Raw genomic sequence first — 22,112 nt, forward strand, 5'->3', positions numbered from 1 at the left:
TTATTCCTTTCACTGAGAGTTCAAGCTGTGCATTGCTTCTGGGGCTCTCATGGAATACTTTGTAAAGAAAGAGGAGTCATGATAGGAATCGGTTTTCTGTATCTAATCAGCAGTGCTTGTTATCGGCCCAGAAAAACTCAACGAGCCATGTTCATGTTGGCCCATGTACAGTAATGATTAATTTCATCTTCCTCTTAACTTTCCATCACTCAGTATCATTTTGTTTGCAGACGTGTGAATACATTCACAGTCTCTGTTTCGATTCGTTCCTCGGACAATGTAATATGTTGTCCTGTACTTCAGTGCCCCTTATTAACAGGTAGCCATGAAATCGTATGATTAGTTGGGCGTATATGCTCCTGTTTTTTTTTTTTTTTTTTCTAGGGATCTGCTTTTAGGAGAGCCATTGGGTTTCCAATAATATGAACTTAGAAATGAAAACACATTTGTGGAGGTTTAGAAGGATTCTACATTACTGCTCTTTGGAGCTACATATTGACAAGACATATTATAACACATATAAGCCGTTACCATGAGAAACAACTGAAATACCCTTGCGGACAAAAAACAGGTTCAATACCTTAATGTTTTGTTTAAGCATTGGTAATTGGCAACCGTGGCTCAGTTGGTAGAGTAAAGAAGAATGTTAAATTATCTCATTTTCAACAGATTTTTGCTCAAGTAAGCACTCACTAACAAAATCCTTGAACCATTTTTATTTCTTCTGCAGTCCTTAATGATCCAATTTTCTTAAGTAGTCCTTTTTCCTGAGCTCATTTCCTGACGGAATCAGCTGAAATTAGTGGCAACTTAAATCCCTTTTTTAGTTGTTGTTTTTTTTTTTCTTCATGAAACATTACAAACTAAAATATAACTACCATCCTCATTGTCATCCTCCCATGTCATTTCCATCTGTGTGTGCGTACGCCTGTTGTCCGTCACACTGTGTGTCTGTGAATATCTGGATATATTGTGTAAAGGTGACGGAGATATCTTGTCCCCCTGCGGTCTCCAATGGTAAGCCGTCCCCTGTTGTTCTGTACCAGGCTCAGACTTCACCCAGTGAACAGGTGTGTGGTTATCTTGCTGCAAAACTACACTTAACAGTGTGTGTTTCCAACATTCAGTAAAATTGAAAAAAAAAATGCATGCTTGTATGTGGCCCTACACGTACGGAGAAAGTGATCATAGCTTTGTAATGTACATACTGGCTACCATATTGCAATGGCTCGTCTATCTGTAGGTCCCAGAAGTGATTCCCTCTGAGGACGATTATAAACGTGTGAGGAAGATCTTCACCGTCGATGGCACTGATGTAACTTCTCTATTTTCCTTGCTCTATTTGTTTGGTTTGCACCTGCCATGCTTTCACGAAGACTTCCTCTGTGAGCAGCCTGAGCCAAATGCTTATGTGTCCAAAAACTATGAACGGTCCACGCTGGCCTGTCCTGAGCTGTCCCTCTGCCTTCAGGGTTCAAGTGACGGGGGGTTGTTGTGAGCTTGGTGTGAAATTAGAAACTCTACGACTCATAAATTTAAAGTTGGTTCCCTTGGTGATTTGAGCTTTTCCAAAACCATCCAGACATTTGTTTCGCTCCCCGAGTTTTTATTTTTTACTACGTACCGAAGACTAAATATGAATTAAATGCAAACTTTTTTTTATTGGTAAATTTTTTTTCAGAAAAGTGAAGCCCATAGCGTTAGCCCGTGTACTTATTGGTTATCTATACATCTGATAATGAGTTGTAACAGTCTATTTCATTTTATTGCCTTCCTCTGTGTGTGTGCTTGTGTGTGTTATTTGCTTTGTTATCAGGTTCAAAGGAGCTGCTCTGTGTGACGATTTCTTCGCTCTCTGATTATTTCTGCACTGCTTGATCATATTGCAGTGTCTGCTTACCTCAGTCCCGCGCACTGAAAGACACTTCTTCTTGCTCTGATCTCCTGTTGTCTCAAATTATGTCCCATGTGTCTCTTCTTTTGCTTCTCTGTGGGTCATTGGATCCTGACTTGCTGCTGTCCTCTGTGCTGTATGCATGGCCAGCGTGCCAGAGGCCGCAAATCCTCTCAGGTACAGCCTGCTCCACAGGCAGCTCGCCGTGCTTCTCTCGCCTGTAGAGTGTCTAAAGCTAGTTCCCCTCTACTGACCCCTCTTTGTTTGTGCCTGTCCGTTCCTCTTTTGTCCCCTCTCTGCTGTCTGAGGTTCATTCTGGGTTCACGAACCCAGAATGTAGAAATGTCAGGGAATATCAAGGATTCTTGACCAGAGTTTAGAGGTCTCATAAACACGAGTATAGCTTGGTTTCTACTTTACAACGTAAAGAATATGCAGCTGTGTATTGGTGCTTTTATTTACAGAGTTAATACTGTAGTTAACTAAACACTATAGAATGAGTTTGTGTGACTCCAGGTATTCCTGAATATGCTTGCAATGATATTCAAATCTCTTAAATGAGTATTTCACGTCCCTGTGTTGATGCAGTGCCACGCTCCCCTTCTCTAGCTAATTTCATTAGCATTAGACGATAACATTGTTTTACAACTAGCTGCACGGCTCCCTGCACTTAAATCGTCCTGTGTGTACCACTGATCGTGTTAACTTTGACTGTTGATGTAACAGAACGTGAATTTATCCACACGCCCATGAACACTCTGCACTTTAATGCACCTTGTAATCCCTGCTCATTAATGCAATAGCAGTGTAATTTTTTTTTTTTTACGGTGAATTACATCAATGACTTACTTATTCTGCTGCCCTTGCTAGACTGGATTGTTGAACTCTCCCTGGCCTTGCTGCAAGGTTTTTTAATCTCAGTTTTTTTTTTCTTTCAAATGTTGCCTATCATATAATGTTTCCACTGTCTTGTCTTCTGTTTTTTTTTTTTTTTTATCCTGCACTTTGACATTGCTAACCTTAAGTTGTTGAATACAAATGCAAATAGATCCCTGATTCTGCTCCTTCACTTCTGCAGTCCAAGCCTGTCGAGGACCCTGTGGCCATTCTTCAGGCAGCACACTCAGCTGCGGCTAAGGTCTGACCATTACTACATCTGATTGTAGTTCTGGTTGCTTCCCCTCCTCGTCTGTGTTTCAGAGTGATGTGTTCCTTTGTTGGTTTTGCGTGTGATGAAGTAGGAAAAGGGAGTGAAGAACATGAAAGCCCAGCTTTCATTCTCTCTATGTCACTAACTGTTAAAGTAGCACGACCTGCTGTTTGTTTTTTACATTTTAACCAGAGAGAAGACGTAAAGAAGAAAAGTAAAGTGATGCAGTGTTGGTGCATTTTGCATAGTGTAGCTGAAGTGCTTTAATGATGTCTCACTGCCCTCTCTTGGATGACTGTTTGTTGTGGTCGCTTAGTGATTTTTCAGTCCCCTCTATTTATATCTATGTAATGTACTGACACACCACTATCTCACCTTTATAACTTGGTGTCTTCTGTTAAACACATTAAATGCACTGTCAGAAAGTTTGAGTTGTGTAGACTGTTGTTTATCTGTGGAGGTTTAATTTGTTATAGACATGGATAGACTACTCGAGGTTAAACATAAAAAAAAAAAAACTGATTTCAAACATTAATGCAGGGTTTCACACCAAAAGAAGCCCTGAATCTATTAAATCAGATTCACCTAAAGTTGCGTCCCTCGTAAAAGATTTGTTCAAGTACTCTGTTCAGCAATGTAATGTACTGTATTTGTTAATCATTCAACAGCTCTTGGTGTGTCGATGTTGCTTTCTGAATTATTGACAAAACACATTTCTTCTCTCCTTGTTTTATGTTTTATGATCTGTATTAATAGGGAAAGACTGAGGAGCAGATAACAGCAGAGAAAGTCTGGTACAACACGGAAAAAGTATGGCTGGTCCACAAAGACGGATTCTCCTTGGGTTAGTAAAACCTAATATTCAAATATATGTCTAAAGGAGTATTCAAAGCCTATTCTAAGCGTACTATCTTGTCTGCACTGCGGTGTCTGTCTCTGTTGAACAATACAGGTTGTTTTTTGAAGCTTAGAAAATGATTTAAATCTCACTGGAGGGCACCAGGTCGAGACTTCTCAGTTTGACCTCAGGCAGCATGTAATTGGACTGAGTGTGTTATTTTGAACAGCTACTTCTCATTTAGTTTGCATGCAGCTTCGGCTATATTTAAAAGCCATCCACCTAATGCCTATTATCAGGAATGTAATACAAGATGAAGCTTTTATCTGAGGTGGAGATCATATGTCATGATTTATCAACTCCCACTAAATGGTGATGCACACAGCGACCCTCCTGAAGACGCAGGCAGGCAGTCTGCCAGAGGGGAAGGTGAAAATCCGCCTGGAGAGTGATGGATCTTTATTGGACGTGGATGAAGATGATGTCGAGAAGGTATTTAATCATCAAATCAACTTTGAAGCGCATCAATTACAGACGACACTGAGTGAGTGCGTGACCGTTTCTGACTTTGAACTGCAGGCAAACCCTCCGATGTTTGACCGCGTGGAGGACTTGGCCTCTCTGCAGTATTTAAATGAGTCGAGCGTGATGCACTCCCTGAGGCAGCGCTATGGCGGTAACCTGGTGCACACCCACAGTGGTCCCAACATGGTGGTTATTAACCCCATTAGTGCCCCCTCCATGTACTCTGAGAAGGTAGGCTTCTGCCTGTGCATGTCATAACACCTCTCACATGGGATATCAGAATATGTGTTTAAGCATAAAGACGATTCAAATGAATGACCTCTCATTCTGTTATTTCCCCCCTTCCTCTCTTCCCCTCTTCACTTTCACCTGGTCTGTCTTTCGAGGTGATGCAAATGTTCAAAGGCTGCAGAAGGGAGGATGCCGCCCCTCACATTTACAGCATGGCCCAGTCTGCCTACAGAAACCTCCTGACCACGAGGCAGGACCAGTCCATTGTCCTGCTGGGCAAGAGTGGAAGTGGCAAGACCACCAACTGTCAACACATCATCCAGTATCTGATCAACATCGCTGGCAGCACCAATAAGTCATTCTCAGGTGGGTTGGAGATGATGCAAACACCGAGTATGTGTTGTTGATGTAACGTTAAAACACCCACGTTTTTTGTGTTTTTCTCTTTATTGACTGTAGCAGAGAAATGGCAAGCAGTCTACACAGTTTTGGAGTCCTTTGGGAATTCCTCTACCTGTATGAATGGGAATGCTAGTCGCTTCTCCCATATTGTTTCCCTGGACTTTGACCAAGCAGGCCTGGTGACATCAGCCTCTATCCAGGTACAAACAGCCCAAATGATTTATTTATCTGCTTTTGTCTGGAGCAGTGTCCCAGAGTGTTTCCCTTACTGCCTATAATACATGTTATCTTCTAACTCTCTCATGTTGCGTTCTTCCGTGGCTTTGCAGACGATGCTTTTGGAGAAGATTAGAGTGTCAAGAAGACCAGAGGGAGAGTCCACTTTTAATGTCTTTTACTACCTAATGGCAGGAGTAGATAGCTCTCTAAGGTCAGGATTATATGCACAATACACCACAGTTCTGCCCTGTTATCAAATATTGCAGCAGTTTTTTCTTCTGCTTTTAGAAATAGCTGGACATGAGATGTGATGTATTTTGCCTATCTTCCATTTCTTTACCAGAACCGAGCTGCATCTCAACCATTTTGCTGAAAACCATGCATTTGGGATCATGCCTCAGACTAAGGTAAATACTCATTGTCAATGATAACTTTCTCTAGTCTGGACGTTTAAATGATGTCAAATGAATGCAGCTATATCAGAGAGAATCAAAGTGAACTGCATGACTAATGTTAAGTGACGTTATGGTGCCAAGAAAAAGAGAGTCAACCCCTTAGATGTTTATGTTGTTACCTCAAACAACACTAACATCCGCTGGGAGGAATTTAAACTAAATTACCTTTTATTATTTTTTTCTTTGAATATTTTTTTTAATATTATTTACTATCTATTTTGTAGTAAAGTTGCTAGTAAATGGCTCTCTTCAGTTCCTCACTCTGAACCTTAAGTGATTTGAGGCTAGCATTCACCTTAAACCCATTAAAACAATAATGATCTTATGTCTTCCATTATTACTTTGTTATGCAACCTTTTCATATTTCATCCACTTGGCAACCTCCCACGTTCAAACACAAGGCCAGTGTAAAAAAACTGCAGTTCCTTGGCTGTCAACTTGAAGCTGGCTGCAATCTGTATTAGATCCTGTTTTAAAATGCTCATTCTTGCATCACTGTTGAACCTTTTGACAGACAAACAAAGGCTGAAGTCTCAGAAACAGCTTTTTCCTACTTAATATGTGAATAGGGCGGACATGACTGTGTAAACTTATATAATAATATAACAGGTAGCTGCGTTGTGGCTATTTGACTCAAAGGCTGATGATACACATCCAACTATCAACAAAAGAACAAGCAGAGACATAAACTGACTGCTGGTCTGCTTTATCTGTTGCTGTGGGAGGCAAAAAGAAGCTCTGTTCACAACTTAATGATAACAGCCTACCGCCAATTAGTTTTTGCATTCTGTGCATGCGTGAGATGCAATAAGTGTCCATGCGTTGCAGTGGTACTCGCCTGCTCACACGGCAGGGAGTCATTCTGTGTAAAGGGAATGAACATTACAAAGATAGATTCATTTTAGAATCCACGTTTTCATAACTTAAAGAAGAGTTTAATAACCTTTGGCTTATGTCATTATCTGGTGGTAGCCCTGATACAACATGCTGAAGCCTACTTTACTTTAAGGTGTCATTTTATCACTTCTACTGTAGTTCAAAAACGATTTATTTGAACTTACTTGCTATCTGCCAGACTGAGGATAAGCAGCGGGCCTCCCAGCAGTATTCTAAGCTGCAGGCAGCCATGAGGGTTCTGGGGATCAGCGGTGATGAGCAGAGGGCCTTCTGGCTCGTCCTGGGGGCCATCTACCATCTGGGGGCTGCAGGAGCTACTAAGGGTAAGCTAAGTTTTCCAGTTCTGTAGCTTCGCCACAAACACAACGTGTAACTGTGGCAATGATGCAAAGGATCACCTTTGATTGATGCAAACACTATAAAGGCTGAAGAGAAAGTCAAAAGAGTCAAAGATGAAGTATGATCTAAAACATGTAAAGTGTATTAAATCACTCAAGGTAACATCTTCAGTGTGATGCAACACAGCTGTAATCCAGATAACTGAATTATGCAATTGCACTTTAAAAGATGTTGCACGGTGCAGAGGTCTTTACATTGCTCCATACTGCATTGATTTGAAATCAAACAGAAGAAGAATTAATATCCTGAATGTGTCCTATAATATCCATAGTGACCAGGAAATAGTCAGTGCAAAACACTTTCTGCTTTAGAACTGATAGAAATACAAAATAAACCAAAGAGTGGTTTGCATTATTTGAGTCTTGGTGATTTGGTCTCCTGTAAATGCTTGCAGGCAGTAGGTGAAGTGAAACATTACTCATCTCCTGTTAGAGCTGACCCTTATGTCAGGTTGCTATTATTATTAGTCTGTACTGAAGAATTACATCATATAAACACAGAAGATTTTGTGCTTCATCAACTGAAATAAATGGCAAACTATCAGAGTGAAATAGTTAGAAGACATGGTTCCAGCTCAAGGACACAAACACCAAACAGTCTGCTTCTGGCTTTAAGTCTTGACAGACTCTATTTGATCTTGTCATAAGAATTCATCAGAACTCTTAAGGGAACAGCAGTCCTCTTTAACACGAGGATGTGCTGCTGTCTTCTTTGAAGCTATTTGTCTGACGAAATCTAATGTAAGACGGTTTGATTGTTTTATTTTGTTCTGAAGTAAAATATCTGCCTCACACATTTGACTCTCAAATTTTAGAATTAGAAATCTGCCTTTTTAAAAGGCTGGGGCTGCCTTTTTTTTGTATTTTTATTTTTTTAATTAAGAGTGAAGGGCAGTTCCTCATAGACCGGTACAGTAGACTGTCTTTAATGAAAATCCTCAGCTTCTCAATCATTTAAACAGTGATTTCAGATTTTAACTGAGACACTTACACTTGATGTAGCAGTTTAAATAATTGCTTTTTAGGTTTATTGGTGACTCTAAATTGTCCGTAGGTGTGAATGTGAGATTGGCTGGTTTTCTGTCTCTATATATGCCAGTCCTGGGATTGACTAGCGACCAGTCCATAAGGATCAGCTCCAACCCACCACAACCCCAAACATGAAAAAGTAGTATAGATAATGGATGGATGGATGCACTTCTTATAGAAGTAGCTCATCCAATATATCCTAATAATATATTACACTAATGCAAACTCTTCATTCTCAGTCTGCTCTGCAAGTAACTGACAGCCTGTAATGCAGAATTACTTGCTCATTTATTTTCAGTGATCCCCTCAAGTAGGCTGCCAATTTTCATGATGGTTATCTAACACCATCCTGAAGGAGATTTAAATATTTCTGCAATGAATATTTTCCCATTCAGAATCTATTTTGGGGAATAAGATCACCAAAAGGACGCCGGCTCTGATCTGTAAAAAGGAATGACTAAGAATTAATTTGCTCAGGCTGTGTTTAGTTATGAGCGTGTTTGAATCACACTCCACAGAAGGAGACTCACTCTAAGAGGCCTTTAGTTTGTGTTCTGACTCTTAACACAGATTATAAAACTACCACACGTTCACTGGCAGTGCAGCTTCATGGTTGAACACAAGAGGGCAGCACTAATCTCTCCTTTAACACAACGTTTGAAACCACTGAATTGTATTTGCTGTGCACTGTGCAGTCAACACATAAACGTGTATGAACATGTTTTGAAAAAGCAAAGATTGATCATGAGCAGCTTTTTTATAACCTCGTAGAGTGCTTCACTCCTGTGTTTGATTCCATTCTATACATATTCTAAATGCAAACTATATGTGCTCTTTTCAGAGGTTTTATCCAAAACTAGAAAATTGTGGCAGAGAAAAATTAAAGCAAATGATTTACATACAACCACCCTTGCTTATTATCATGAAAAGACTGCAGATGTGAAACTGATAGAGCCCACTTCTTAGTGTGAAATCCCTTCCTGTCTATCTTTGAAGAACTCCATGGTGGATTACACTCATATCTGCATGTTTCCATCATTTAGACTCCAGATTAAAAAAGAAACTTGTGTGTTCTGACAGAAGTCTTTGTGAACATAAGTGAATGGCGTCCCCTCATGATAAGTGTTACTTTGATTCTCAAGACGATAAAAGTGGCAATCATTTCTACATGGAACAATAGTCATAAAAGCCTGTGGATAAGTCACCTTTTCTATCTTATTTAAATATATTCAAGCCACCATCACTTTGAGCGGGCTTTTAGTGCTTGTTCATACCTGCTGTGTCAGTGTCAGCTTGACCACAGACATAATCCTACCCTGTCAGAGAGAAAGGATTGTCACAAAGCTACCAGTCTAGCCAGGCAGCCTGGAGGTGGCTGACAGAAGGGGCTAATGGAGGTTTTCATGCACGTGTCTCAGCTGGCAGGAAACAATTTGCACGTCATGAGTGGGCCCAGAAGGCTGCCTACCTGCTGGGCTGCACCCTGGAGGAGCTCTCCTCCTCCATCTTCAAGCACCAGGCCAAGGGCACACTGCCCAGAGCCAGCACCGCGCGCCAGGCCTCCGACGAAAACGGCACTGCAGATGCAGGTACTCCACAGACAGCATTTACATCTCCTTTTTAGGCCTCACAGTCGTCTCACTTCTCCTTTCCTCCTCTACTCTTTCTCTTTGTAACTCTCCCCCCAACACACACACACACACACACACACACACACACACACACACACACACACACACACACACACACACAAATACATATGCCTCTCCTCATCACCTGAGGGAAATTGCATGCTGCGGAGAAAGTAAAGCTTATCTTTGTAATGAATACCACAGCTTTACAATGGCTATTGACAGATAAGTACACACACTGTGTCGGGACAAGCCATTTTGGATCTTCTCCTCGTTCATTGTCCTTGAAATCATAATTGCCTCACATTGATTTTCCCACATGTGAACGTCCTCTGACTTCCATCGGCGCATTTTGAAGGGCACGAGGTTGCAGTTTTAAAGTCAGCCACGGCAGGGACAGAACAGATTCACCTTTGTTTCCTCAGTCTCTCCCCCTTACACATGCCCATCACCACCAGGAACAGATATGGGTTTGATCTGACCAATCACAGAACACCTCAGGTCCTTAAAGACACTGCTTTACCTGGACAATTTCAGGCCCAGGCTGACTACTTAGGGCTTATTGTGATGCTATTGAATACAAATGTCATGCCAATAGAGTTTTCCCAGCTTTTCCAAATGAAACATTTCTTCTTCTTATCCAACCACTTGGAGACTTATATCTTGCTACATAGATTTGTTTTTCTTCGAGCTGATTTTGATTTGTTTTGGTGTGTTTTGCCGCCTTTCACACCAGGAGCAAAGTCTACAGCGATGGAGTGTTTGGAGGCCATGACATCTGGACTTTACTCTGAACTTTTCACCATCCTCATTTCGTTTATAAACCGGTTAGTATGTCCCACACAAAACTTAAGTCCATCTTATCATTCCTTTGGCTGCTCCAATTATAAAATGTTGATTTTCTGATTCCTTGTCCACACATATCTTTAATTAACCTTGACAGATTTCACGTCTATTCAAATGTTGGCATTTTCAATTCAGCTGTAACAATAAAATAGTTTTGCAAGGTTAGTGATGTTTGTCAAAAGGGTGCTGGTAAAACATTTTCAAGAACAAGATGATATCATAACCTTAGGGCTTGGTTTAAGTTTCGAGAACAGAATTAGGATTATATGTCATAAGGTGAAGGTTATGGATAATGCAGGAGAGAGCTATAGTTAGAGCTAAGAGTTATATGCAGTAATCGATAATGTGTTGCCTCAAGTATCAATGCCCTGATGTTTGTGTGTGTGTGTGTGTGTGTGTGTGCGTGCCCTGTGTGCTCCAGGGCCTTGAAATCCAGCCAGCACTCCTTGTGCTCTCTACTAATCGTGGACACACCAGGCTTTCAAAACCCGCGGCTGGCTAAGCGAGAGTGTGGCGCGACCTTTGAGGACCTCTGCCATAACTACACTCAAGAACGCCTCCACGCCCTCTTCTATCAGCGTACCTTCGTGCAGGAGTTAGAGAGATACAAAGAGGTTCGGACATATGAAGGAGCATGCACTCTTATTATCTCTGTCTCCCTCTCAACGTCTTACCAGGCAACTTTTTGTCTGCTGCTACCCCCTCAGATACGTCAAGTTTAATAGTGTATGTTTTCACACATCAGATACTCTCTCCCTCCCACCTGTCATACACTGTGACAAGCCAAGTCCCTGTGTTAGAATCTCTCATTAATGATGTCTATCTTCACCTCTTCTGCAGAGATCAAAGTGAAGTTACTCACACCTGCCTTTAAGAGACACGCCCAGCTACACAGCAAAGAACGATTTGTCCTCTATCCTCGAATGCAGGAGAAACCATTCCTTCAGAAATTAAGGCGTTTCACCAAAATTCACCCATTTATTTTCCTCTAATCACAGAAATATCCCTTTTTAGTCAAACTCAGCTGATTGCACACTAACCATTAAGCAGAAATCATAATATTACTTTTAATACAGTGGAAAGGATCCTGGGATTTCCCACCCACGTAACCCCCAGCCTGAGAGCAAAAGGAATTGGAGCAAAGTGAAGTATTGTATAAATGAGTCGTGTAGTGTAATTCTCTCTTGCCAGCGCACTTGAAAGTATAAGAAGCTGTGAAAGTGTCATTTAAAACTGGGTCAAACTCGTTTAAAACAGCAAACAGTCTCTTCAGCAGCAGTGACAGGTGGGAAGAACTGGAATAGAAAAACTACAGGCACATGCTTTACAGTATATGTTTTAAATTGAATGCTGTCGAGTGCTGACTCTCTGTGTGGCTAGTTTTTGTATCTCGGAGAACAAAAAAATTTCATTGAGGCCACTTCACACACAGTCAACCCCAACACTGGCATCTGTCACATCCACACTATTAGCTCTGCCAACATTTTCCCACATAACTACTGCTGCCTGCTCTCCGTCACCGTGAGCTTTTTGCTCCGGTGAAGGTAATTTCGAATATTTATTCCTGCTTCATCCCACAAATGTCATTATCTGCAAACAGAGTTTCCATTTACCAAAAGGAGAAAATGTGTTCTTTCCTAAATGTCAAATGTTCTAATGGATTTGTTATGGCCTTTAGTTTTCCTACATTAAATATGTCATTGTATTTTCATTTCAATATCCTTAAAATCTGCTCAAACATTATTGATGCCTGCAAATTCAGTAGATGTGCTGTGATGAAAAGGTATCAGGATTACTTGGATGGCTTACACTCATATTTGGGAGCAAATTAAACTGGAAAAAAAAAAAATCCACTTTTAAAATATCCAATAGTCCAAATAGACGGATTAAAATGTCACATTTGAAAAACAGGCAAGTGTACTGTTATTAGTTGCCACTCTAACTGCCACTTTTTCTGGTCCATTCATAAACTTTGTACGCGGACGTGAACATTCAGGAAGGCAGTCATTGGTCGGGGGTCACAAACATTTTGAGGCATAATCTGCTTTTAGGAATAACCACATTTGGATGAGACAGTGAATACACGTTCCTCAATACTGGTAGACAGGATGCTGTAGTAGAGACTTATTAATCACAGGTAAAGCCCTTTAGTGTAATCTACTTCATGATTTATTTTACTGTAAATTGGACTGTAATTTACAAAATGAACATCATGATTTATTTTACAAGAAATGAAGCAAGCCATCAACAGGAGAGCACTAACTCATGAGGAAATGTTTGCTTTGAAATAAATCAAAGGGATCAAAGGGAAATGCTCCCATAAACTTCAGTACAAGGAAGTGTGTCTTCCTTTTGCTCAAACTGGAGTAGACCCTGGATGTGATAACAAAGAATACACGTTTAAGGACATTTGGTGTTGACTTTTCTTTGAAACAGAAAGTCCTCTTGTTTTATACTGTCCTCTTGTTGATAACCAGCTTTTTGCTTCTAGCAGCATGGGATTACGTTTTATTTTGTTCTGCCATGAGAGCTCCACATTTCCTGCATGATCTAGAAAGTACTACCTCAAGACCAGGAGCAAACCCTACAGAACTGACTTTGTCCAGAGAATAATATTATCTCTGCTCTCATCCTATTAGCACTGAGATGCTTGGTTTTTTTTTTTTAAAGAGTTCAACAATGTCAGTGTCTTTCTTTTTCTGCCTCTCAAAAACAAAGGTTTTTTTTTTCACATGTCCTTTAGAACATCTTTGTTTTTCTTTCATTTTGCATCCTTACAAGTCTTTAAAGAGTCTGTCAATCTGCCTCCTTCCAGGAGAACATTGAGCTTGCTTTAGATGACACAGAGCCCAGCACCTCTCTGTCTGTAGCAGTGGTAGACCAGGCCTCAAGCCAAGCTCTGGTAAGTTCACTTTTTTTTTAAATGTGTGTGATGTCTTTATCTCTGGCTCCCATTTGTCCATATTTTCATGCAGATCGGATGTTTGTAGAATAACCTGCCTCTGATCTTCAGGGAGCCCTTTTCTCTTTGCCTCAGTAATAAATAAGATATGTTAGCCCGCTAAAGTTTTATTTATTTGACTTTTTAAATCTTGAAAGGTGTTGCTCTGCAGATGATGGAACGAGAGGGCAGGAGCTAGAAAAGAAAGGTTAGAGAATTGACTTCAAGAAAGAAAATCGATGTTTGGCCTTATACCCTCAGATCTGCACCATGGAAACAAGAAATGGCAGAGTTTACAGAGTCATAGATCTCTTTGCTTTAACTCCAGTGGGTTCAGTTTGAGTGCTTTACTTATTTTATAAAGGGTCCTACACTCTAATGGGAATGCCATCAGAAGTAGTGAACTGTAGTACATCACACCGAAAACCAAAGGGTGATAACAAAAACACATAGATGTTTCAAAGGCATATCTGAAGTCAACTTTAAAGAATGAAAAGACGTTTTGATGAACGATTTCTTTTTCACTCAGTATATCTATCTTCTGTTGTAGCTTTACGGCAAACGGCCTCAATGCTCGTTTCATTGCAAGCGTCATGGTTGTCGTATCTCTTCCCCCCCAACAGATACTCTGTGTTGTACTTGAAGTCAGTGTCGTGTGCACGGCTGATAAGGATGTCTCGGGTGTAACTCCCTGATAACTGCTGAAAAAGATTTTGGTTTCGTGAGCTCGGTTCCCTTAGCTCCCAGGATGTTAGCCATGCTAGCCGAGCTGCTCATCCTCTCTGTGAAGGATGGTTGTCCCTAGGGAATTATTGTCATCCATAAAACAAACGTTTTTCATGTCTTTGTGCATCATTTAAACTTTAGACTTGTTACAGACACAAGTTTAAATAATAATAAAAAAAACCCTTCCTCTTAGACTTCTTCCATCACCACCAACACTGCAGTGGATTTTATGTTCTCCCCTGCATTCACATTCATTGAAACACTAATTGACTTTCTTTTTAATACCTTTTAACTCTTGCCCCTCTTCTTCCTTTGCAACTCCTTTCTAAACAGAAAAACTAAACCGATGATTCCATTATTGCAGCAACTGCTCGAGGCTGCAGAAACTGAACAAAGCTTTTCAAACTTTAATTTGGGATCCTGGTCTTACCATCAGGCCCTTGACAACCTGCTCACACTGGGAGACATAGTGCAAACTAATTTTACTGACATTTAGGAGGAAAAAAGTTTCGAAGGAAACGATAACTTCCGCGGCGAGCGCTCTCATCAATCTTTTGTTAGAAGTCGTCGCTGCTTTGCTTTCTCAACCCAGAAGGTGGATAAACAAAAAAAGGGCTGAAATATCATCTTATTCATGAGTGTGTTCCCATTAAATAGCTTAAGTGATCAAAACGTCCTTGTGGCAAGGTTGTTTGTTGCTAATGAATGAGGTACTGCTTATGAAAACGAAGCTTTTACGGAAAACAGGATGAAAGAGGTGTTTTGAAAGGGAAGCTGGAGGAGCCGTGATCAGGGAAGTTTTTAGTTTATTCTCTGTCATTGTTCCTTGAGTGTTACTGTATCCTGAAGGTGAAACAGAACTCTTAATGCTCACACTGGGATTACACTTAGTGCGATTGACCTTTCGTGTGCTCGGGTGTGTTTCTAAGCGTGTGAACACATTTATTGGACAGGTACGAACAGTGCGAACGGACGAGGCACGGGGCCTGTTGTGGCTGATGGAGGAGGAGGCGTTGCAGCCTGGAGGTTCAGTGGAGACCCTGCTGGGACGTCTCTTTAGCTACTACGGGCCCGCTGAGGGCGAGAGTAAAGGCAAGGAGAGGAGACACGCACGCACGCACGCACGCACGCACGCACGCACACATACATACACGCACACAAACAAATTTGAAGCCAATACGTCGCATAACAATCGTTCAATTTCTCCCTTAAAACAGATTGCAAAGAGATGGAATTTGAAATAGAGAAACAATGATGGATGTATTTATTGGAAAAAGCTGAAAACAGTGTTTAATACAAACACAACTGAACTTCTATTGAAATGTCATGCTGTAAAAACACGTGCTTGCTTTTATTATTTGGGGTTATTTTGAGAATAGAATAAACTTTGAGGTTTCAGCTCCTTCAGGAAAATAAACTTAGAAAAGTAATTAACTGTATTTTGTCGTGAAGAATTAAATATTTGTATCAATGTTGTAGACTTTACACAAAGCACCACCCGACTGTTAGAACTGTATAGATGAGTCAGTAGAGTCTTTTATCTCCAATCTTTGTTAGTTGATCTTTTGTGAGCTAAGACATCAAGGTGTTTCTTTTTTTTTTATATATATATATAGATGTTTAGAGGTAAGCGAGATAAGTACAAAACATAACAGCATGTCTATGAAGAGCCTCAGTCATCCAGGTCACTGTAATTCGCTTGAATAATGAAAAACAAAAAACAAAAAAGGGCGAGCAGACGTGGTTCTTGAAGATGCTTCAGCTCTCCTTTGAAATGCTCTTCGGTTCTAGATAAGAGGTGAAACGTCCAGTTACCTTTTGGATCAGTTATATAAGCTTTTGGCACAAAGCTTGAAATAAAAATGAAAGTCACTCACTGAAGATAAAACAAGATATCCTTATTTTATTGAAGCAACCTTGAACACTGTTGCTCCGAAGTTTAAAGCTTAGAAAAAAGAAAAAAAAAGTCCTTTCAAACTCCAAATCTGTCTCAAAGAAAATAAATGGCAAAGTTTCTCTTAACCTTCCATGCTCTTCTGTTACTTTATATTTAACCATGTTTTACATCCTACATCATACTTCAGTCAAATGGTTGATGTAGTTACAGGCTTTTTCATGACTTTTAAACAATCACATCAAAACTTAACAAAGAGACTAAATGGGCCCTGTTGTGTTTCTTTGTCTGAATTTCACCGTATCACTTAGTTTGAGTAAAACTTTACACACCTGATTAATTCAGCTTGCCTTAATAAACCGTCCATACAGACCTTAAAAACATTTCCTGAGCTTCCATAGGTGACTATTAACTATTAAGTATGAAGACTGATAAATCTCATTCTACCGTCTGCATTTCCACCAGGTCACACTTTCCTGTTGAAGAGTGAAAAAGATAACCACTTCCTGCTGGGCCACAGTCACGGGACTGACTGGGTGGAGTACAATGCCAGCGGCTGGCTGAACTATGCCAAGCAGAATCCTGCTGCCACAAACGCTGCGTTCCTCCTGCAGGACTCCCAGAAGTAAGTGTCCCATACAGAGTAGGAGAAGGACGCCTGTTTTTGCTGTACGTTTTACTTGGTGGATTTGTACAAACTTTGAGGCTGACGTTTTTGCATCTCTTTTAGGAAAATCATCAGCTCATTGTACATGAGCAGAGCAGGTGGAGCCACAGTCCTGTCAGGGTCCATTGCAGGCCTTGAAGGTGTTTCCCAGCTGTCTTTGCGTAGGGCCACAAGCATGAGAAAGACCTTCACCACAGGGGTGGCTGCTATCAAGAAGAAATCATTGTGCATCCAGATCAAGCTTCAAGTGGTGAGAGGAGAGGATGGGACTCAGCTGTCTGTCAAATATTCTGTTGATATCTTTCATTTACTGCTGAATTTCAAAAAATTCCTTCCAAGAACACGGAGAGTCCACATTGAAGTTTACACCTTATTTTCCCATTGATTACTTCCTGTTTGTTTTCTTCAACAGGCCACTTCAAATGACTTTGCACATCGATGTGATTAGTGTATCAAGGCTGATAGTCTTAATAGTTGTGTGTTCAGTCTCAGATTGTTTTGTGCAGTTTTAGAGGAAATGGATGGGATGATAGCCAGTATTTTGGCTGCACCTAAAGAGCAATTTTAGAACATTTTTGCAGTTACTTGCTGCCAACCTCATTACCTGGTAGAGTCGTTGTTATTGGCTGATTCTGCAAGACCCCAGATTATGTGCCCAGACATTTATAAATCCAGGCTTCTTCTAAAACATTAGCTTCCTACTGTAGTTGCACATGACACTGATAAGGGCGAACTGTTCTTATAATCAGGTTCAAAGCAAGAAACACATGAAGTAGAAATTATGACAAACAAAACAAGACTTGCTTTTGGAGGGCATAGATGTTTCTAAAATAAAAAAGGGATGGTACATGTGGCTCCAAATGAAAACCGTCCCAGATCTTTTATTTTTAAGATTTCTTTTTAATGTTTCTTTTTTAGGCTTTGGGCTTATTTACTTTATTTCGACAGGACCGTGGACAGAGGGTCCATTGTCCAATCAGGGAATTAATCATTGGGTTTGAAGGAACTTAAAATCTTCAGTACATGATCAAAAAAATGTAAAAACAAAAAGCCAAAAGCCTGATACGGAATCTGCTTTAATCCCATAAATGTACAGTGCATAGAAACATAAATATACCTAAAGGATGCCTTGATGTATGAAGGATGAATGTATACAATGAAATACATAGTTGTAGTTTTGCTCTTATCTAGCTCAGAGATCTGAGTTTTTACGTTCTTTGCAGCAGCAATATTTAGAATTAAGATAGTAGATTTAACCTGCATGTCGGTGTTCAGGAGTTCTTAATATGTTGTAAGATGTTTATGTGCAGCATGCATAGCATTTGGTTGTTTTATGTGAAGTACTTGGTGAATGGAAACAAAAATCTGACTGTGTAAAATACCACATAAGCTGTTTGCCTATTCCTCTCAGAGTCCCTAACCCGGCTCTATCGTTCCCAGGACGCTCTCCTTGATATGGTGCGGAGGTCCAGAGTACACTTTGTTCACTGCATATTGCCCAAGGCAGACGCCCTGAAGGCTCTGAGTGGATCCCTGTTCAAAGCAGGGGAATGTGATGCTCAGGGAGAGACTGGAGATCCCGGCCTAATGCAGCTGGATGTAGCCTTGCTCCGTGCTCAACTCCGAGGCTCAAAGCTACTCGATGCTCTGCGGATCCACAGGCAAGGTGAGCTGACTGCTTAAACGAAAGACTAATAACACACAGGGAAAACACTGACCTCCTTGTTGAAATGTATTTTAACAAAAATAATCTGTTTTAATATTTGTCTTATGTGAAAATGTCTCTTTCATTTTTCAAACGTTCCCTGAACCCAATGATGTCATTCACCACCGACCTTCACAGGTTACCCCGATCACATGGTGTTCTCTGAGTTCCGTCGGCGATTTGACGTGCTGGCACCGCATCTCACCAAGAAGCACGGGAGAAATTACATTGTGAAGGACGAGAAGAGAGTAAGTCAATCAACGAGGGGGGGAGAGAGAGAGAGAGAGAGAGAGAGAGAGAGGGAGGGAGGGAGAGGGGGAGAGGGAAATGTACGACCCCACCAGTTGCCAAGCTAGCACAGTGAAGATTAATGTGGTGAGGAGGCAGCTTCATTACGTCTGCCCCTGGTTTGTCAGCAGCCAACTGACAGAGAAGTAAACCCTCATCAATCAGAGCCTTTGTAATGATCTAATCAACTTAACCTTATCAATATCATGCTTGTTAAAGAGGGAGATCAGCATTTTGGCTTAAGGAGCTTATCATCTTTTGTAATGTAGCAACTAGCTGTCAACAGCTTTTGTTGTTGCTATGAAGGCACTTGTGTTTCACCTTGTTCCCGATGTTATTTGACATTTGAGGCATTTAAAAAAAAATAAAAAATAAATAAAAACCCAAACAAATTAGTTCACTTTACACATAGAAAAGAAAGTTTGAAGTTGTCATAATGTGAAACAACTGGCGCTACAGCTTGATACCTCAATGTGTATTGACAGGCAAGTGTTCATGCTACATAAAGAGGATACAGTTTCACATGGAAGTGGACTTCCTGTCATATGTACTCCAGTTGCAGTGAAGCGTAATATCCATGAAGCCTTTTAGAAAATATTTGATCATGACCATAAATATAATATATAAATAGACATGTCTTCTCTCTCAATGATCCGTACATCCTGAAGATCATGTGTGCACATGTAAACCCGAAGAGATTCAAGGGAAGTGCCATAGCTCACCTGTAGCAACTCCAGTCATTACAAAATATTGTTGTGACATTCAACACATATAAGTAAATATATGTCACAAATCTTAGGCATCTTGTATGGACAGACAACATGCAGCATCATGAACATGATAACAGACAGTGCAGAGTAGAAGAGGTAATGTATTGGAGCCATTTGCTCTAATTCATTAGTCTTCTGTACACTTACCTTATCATGTTGTAAAACGTTTCACAGATGAACTTAATCAGGTTTTACATATGATGTAATGTTTTATTTGATGACTTGTAAGTATTTGAAATTAAAACAGAGGCATCTTGTAGCAATTTTTTTTTAATAGTATAAACATATCTTGTTATTTCTAGCAATGCAGGTCAAGATTTTTCTTGCAAATTCATGAATAATTGTGTGTCCATGTTGAGCTTTTGGCAACAGAAGCCTTGTATGAGAGAGAGAGAGAGAGAGAGAGAGAGAGAGAGAGAGAGAGAGAGAGAGAGAGAGAGAGAGAAGAGAGAGAGAGAGAGAGAGAGAGAGAGAGAGAGAGAGAGAGAGAGAGAGAGAGAGAGAGAGAGAGAGAGAGAGAGAGAGAGAGAGAGAGAGAGAAGAGAGAGAGAGAGAGAGAGAGAGAGAGGAGAGAGAGAGAGAGAGAGAGAGAGAGAGAGAGAGAGAGAGAGAGAGAGAGAGAGAGAGAGAGAGAAGCTCTTTTTCAACTGCGTCTGTGTACTGGGGCTGAGTTTCTGTGGAAACACTGGCAAACAAGAGCCCCATAGTACTCATGGCAAACCTCTCCTGGTGTAATCTAGATGTGCTCTTTCAGGCTGCAGGCTCAAGCAGAGAGAAGAGGCAGAAAGAGAACAGTACACCTACAGTGTGCACAGGCTGCTATGGACAGAGAGAGGCTCCAGGCTGGCTGATGCTCCATCTCTCTATGTGCCTTATAAGTGTGTTCAAAGCTGCAATAGGGCCAAGACCACCAGGGGGTCCCGAGGAGTTAGCCAGCAGCAGGTGGATTCTCAGTGAAAAAGTTGTAATTGGGTTTTGTGGTTGGGGTTGGGAGGTTCTAAAGGGCCGAACTTTCCCCAGGCTTACTTTCAAAACTAAACCCAGTTGGGAATGGATGTGAGAGAAGCCTGGAAACTGCCCTGTACCATTAGTTCAGCATGGCAACTTTTGGGAACTGTGGACTACTGAAGTGTTGCAGTGTCAGTAGAGGTTCCCACTGGATCCACTGGTTCAAAGACTAAGTGTGTGTGTGTGTATGTTTTTGTCTGTGTGTCTGTGTGTGTGTGTTTGCATTTACCCAGGCTGTGGAGGAGCTACTGGAGTCCTTGGATTTGGAGAAGAGCAGCTACCACATGGGCCTAAGTAGGGTGAGTAATGCTTCCAAATTCAGAGAAATAAACAGCTTTAAAAAGAGAGAAACATTTGCTGCCGGTCACTCTCACGTCCTAAAGCCCAGTGCTCCACTTATCCATGTTTATTTTTTATTTTTACGACACTTGCTATCAGGGGGGGGGTGTGTATGTCATTACACCTGTCCCTCTTTGACGTTTGTTTTCCAGACTTTTCTGGAAAGTTGCCATGCCACGCTCGCCCCTCCGGTCTTTTAGTCACCAGATACCCGAGGGGCATGTCTCAACCTTACCTTACTACGTGGCCGCATTTCAATCTTTCTCTTCAGGTCATTAGAGCAAATTCTCGCTTTGATTGCTCTCTTTGTTTTTCAATACAACTGTTGTAAAGTAATCACAGTAAATGCTGGCGGGCACCCTGAGGTCTAATCCTATTAGCCAGGGAAGTGGCCATAAGCCAAGAAGCAAATCAAAGGAACAATAATGTACACAAACAGTGGAACTCATGCGCCCATACATGCGTGCTATACAGGGTTCTTTTAAAGCACATGACACAGGAGTGATGTGGAGTTGGCGTCACACGGTGCTGCACTTTGTGGAGTGTGAAATGGGCTTAGACGTAGACAAGCACAGTTGGCCATTCACAAAGCATTCCGGTGGCTTCCTAGCAACCTGTCTCACATGCATGCTAATTACTGCAGGCCCACGTAACCTTAGCGCAGTGAATTACTCCTGAGACATGTTGCATGTTCATGTATGAAAAGCAGATACCTCCTTAACAGACAATCTGACCATCATATTAAAAGGATATTTCAATTTGCTCCAATTTGGCCAAAATCATCTCACTTTATTTTATTGTATTGACATTGCAAAACGTGTTATTCAGATATCGCTCTGTCACAATAAATGTCTCCTTCTCTTTTGGACAAGTGCATCTGGGTGTTTTGGGCAATTTCCTGATTTGTTGTTAGCTTTTAGCAAATGCTATGTTTTAGCAGTAGCTGTCCTCGAGAACATGAAGAAGGGGCAAACAGTAAAATGATATACTGTCTAAATGACTTTTTATTTTAGCGTTCAATTTAGTCTTTTTTTTGTTTGAACATTTTTCAATAACATAACTATTTAGTTTGTTGAAAAGCCATCATAATAATGTCGTATTTCAGTAGATAGAGACTTCAACATTACAAAACAGGATGAGTGCAAAAGTTTTTAAAGCCCAAAATAAACTATTTGCAAATGATGATGTCATTGAATGCATCCCTCCTCCCTACTGGTTTGCAGACTCACCCACGAAAGCAGCTCCATCATTTCCAGGGC

General features: G+C 40.8%; 1 protein-coding gene across 3 annotated transcripts in view; it reads left to right on the forward strand.

Annotated features, from left to right (window-relative positions):
- The window catches only part of LOC306831443 (unconventional myosin-XVIIIa-like), a 66,964-nt gene that overhangs the window by 14,866 nt on the left and 29,986 nt on the right, over positions 1-22,112 (forward strand). For 2 of the 3 annotated variants that reach the window (XM_079355552.1, XM_079355553.1), the window contains 22 exons: positions 981-1,070; positions 1,244-1,315; positions 2,045-2,071; positions 2,973-3,032; positions 3,801-3,888; positions 4,268-4,374; positions 4,462-4,638; positions 4,794-5,004; positions 5,098-5,240; positions 5,370-5,470; positions 5,603-5,666; positions 6,790-6,934; positions 9,457-9,627; positions 10,406-10,496; positions 10,937-11,129; positions 13,331-13,417; positions 15,136-15,274; positions 16,542-16,701; positions 16,807-16,993; positions 18,184-18,409; positions 18,587-18,696; positions 20,748-20,813. In XM_079355552.1, the coding sequence (XP_079211678.1) occupies positions 981-1,070; positions 1,244-1,315; positions 2,045-2,071; positions 2,973-3,032; positions 3,801-3,888; positions 4,268-4,374; positions 4,462-4,638; positions 4,794-5,004; positions 5,098-5,240; positions 5,370-5,470; positions 5,603-5,666; positions 6,790-6,934; positions 9,457-9,627; positions 10,406-10,496; positions 10,937-11,129; positions 13,331-13,417; positions 15,136-15,274; positions 16,542-16,701; positions 16,807-16,993; positions 18,184-18,409; positions 18,587-18,696; positions 20,748-20,813 (2,715 nt within the window). The remainder of the gene's footprint in view (positions 1-980; positions 1,071-1,243; positions 1,316-2,044; positions 2,072-2,972; positions 3,033-3,800; positions 3,889-4,267; positions 4,375-4,461; positions 4,639-4,793; positions 5,005-5,097; positions 5,241-5,369; positions 5,471-5,602; positions 5,667-6,789; positions 6,935-9,456; positions 9,628-10,405; positions 10,497-10,936; positions 11,130-13,330; positions 13,418-15,135; positions 15,275-16,541; positions 16,702-16,806; positions 16,994-18,183; positions 18,410-18,586; positions 18,697-20,747; positions 20,814-22,112) is intronic. The other variant, XM_079355554.1, reaches the window with a different exon arrangement.

Source organism: Symphodus melops (assembly GCF_947650265.1).
Source record: "Symphodus melops genome assembly, chromosome: 11".
Taxonomy (NCBI): Eukaryota; Metazoa; Chordata; class Actinopteri; order Labriformes; family Labridae; genus Symphodus; species Symphodus melops.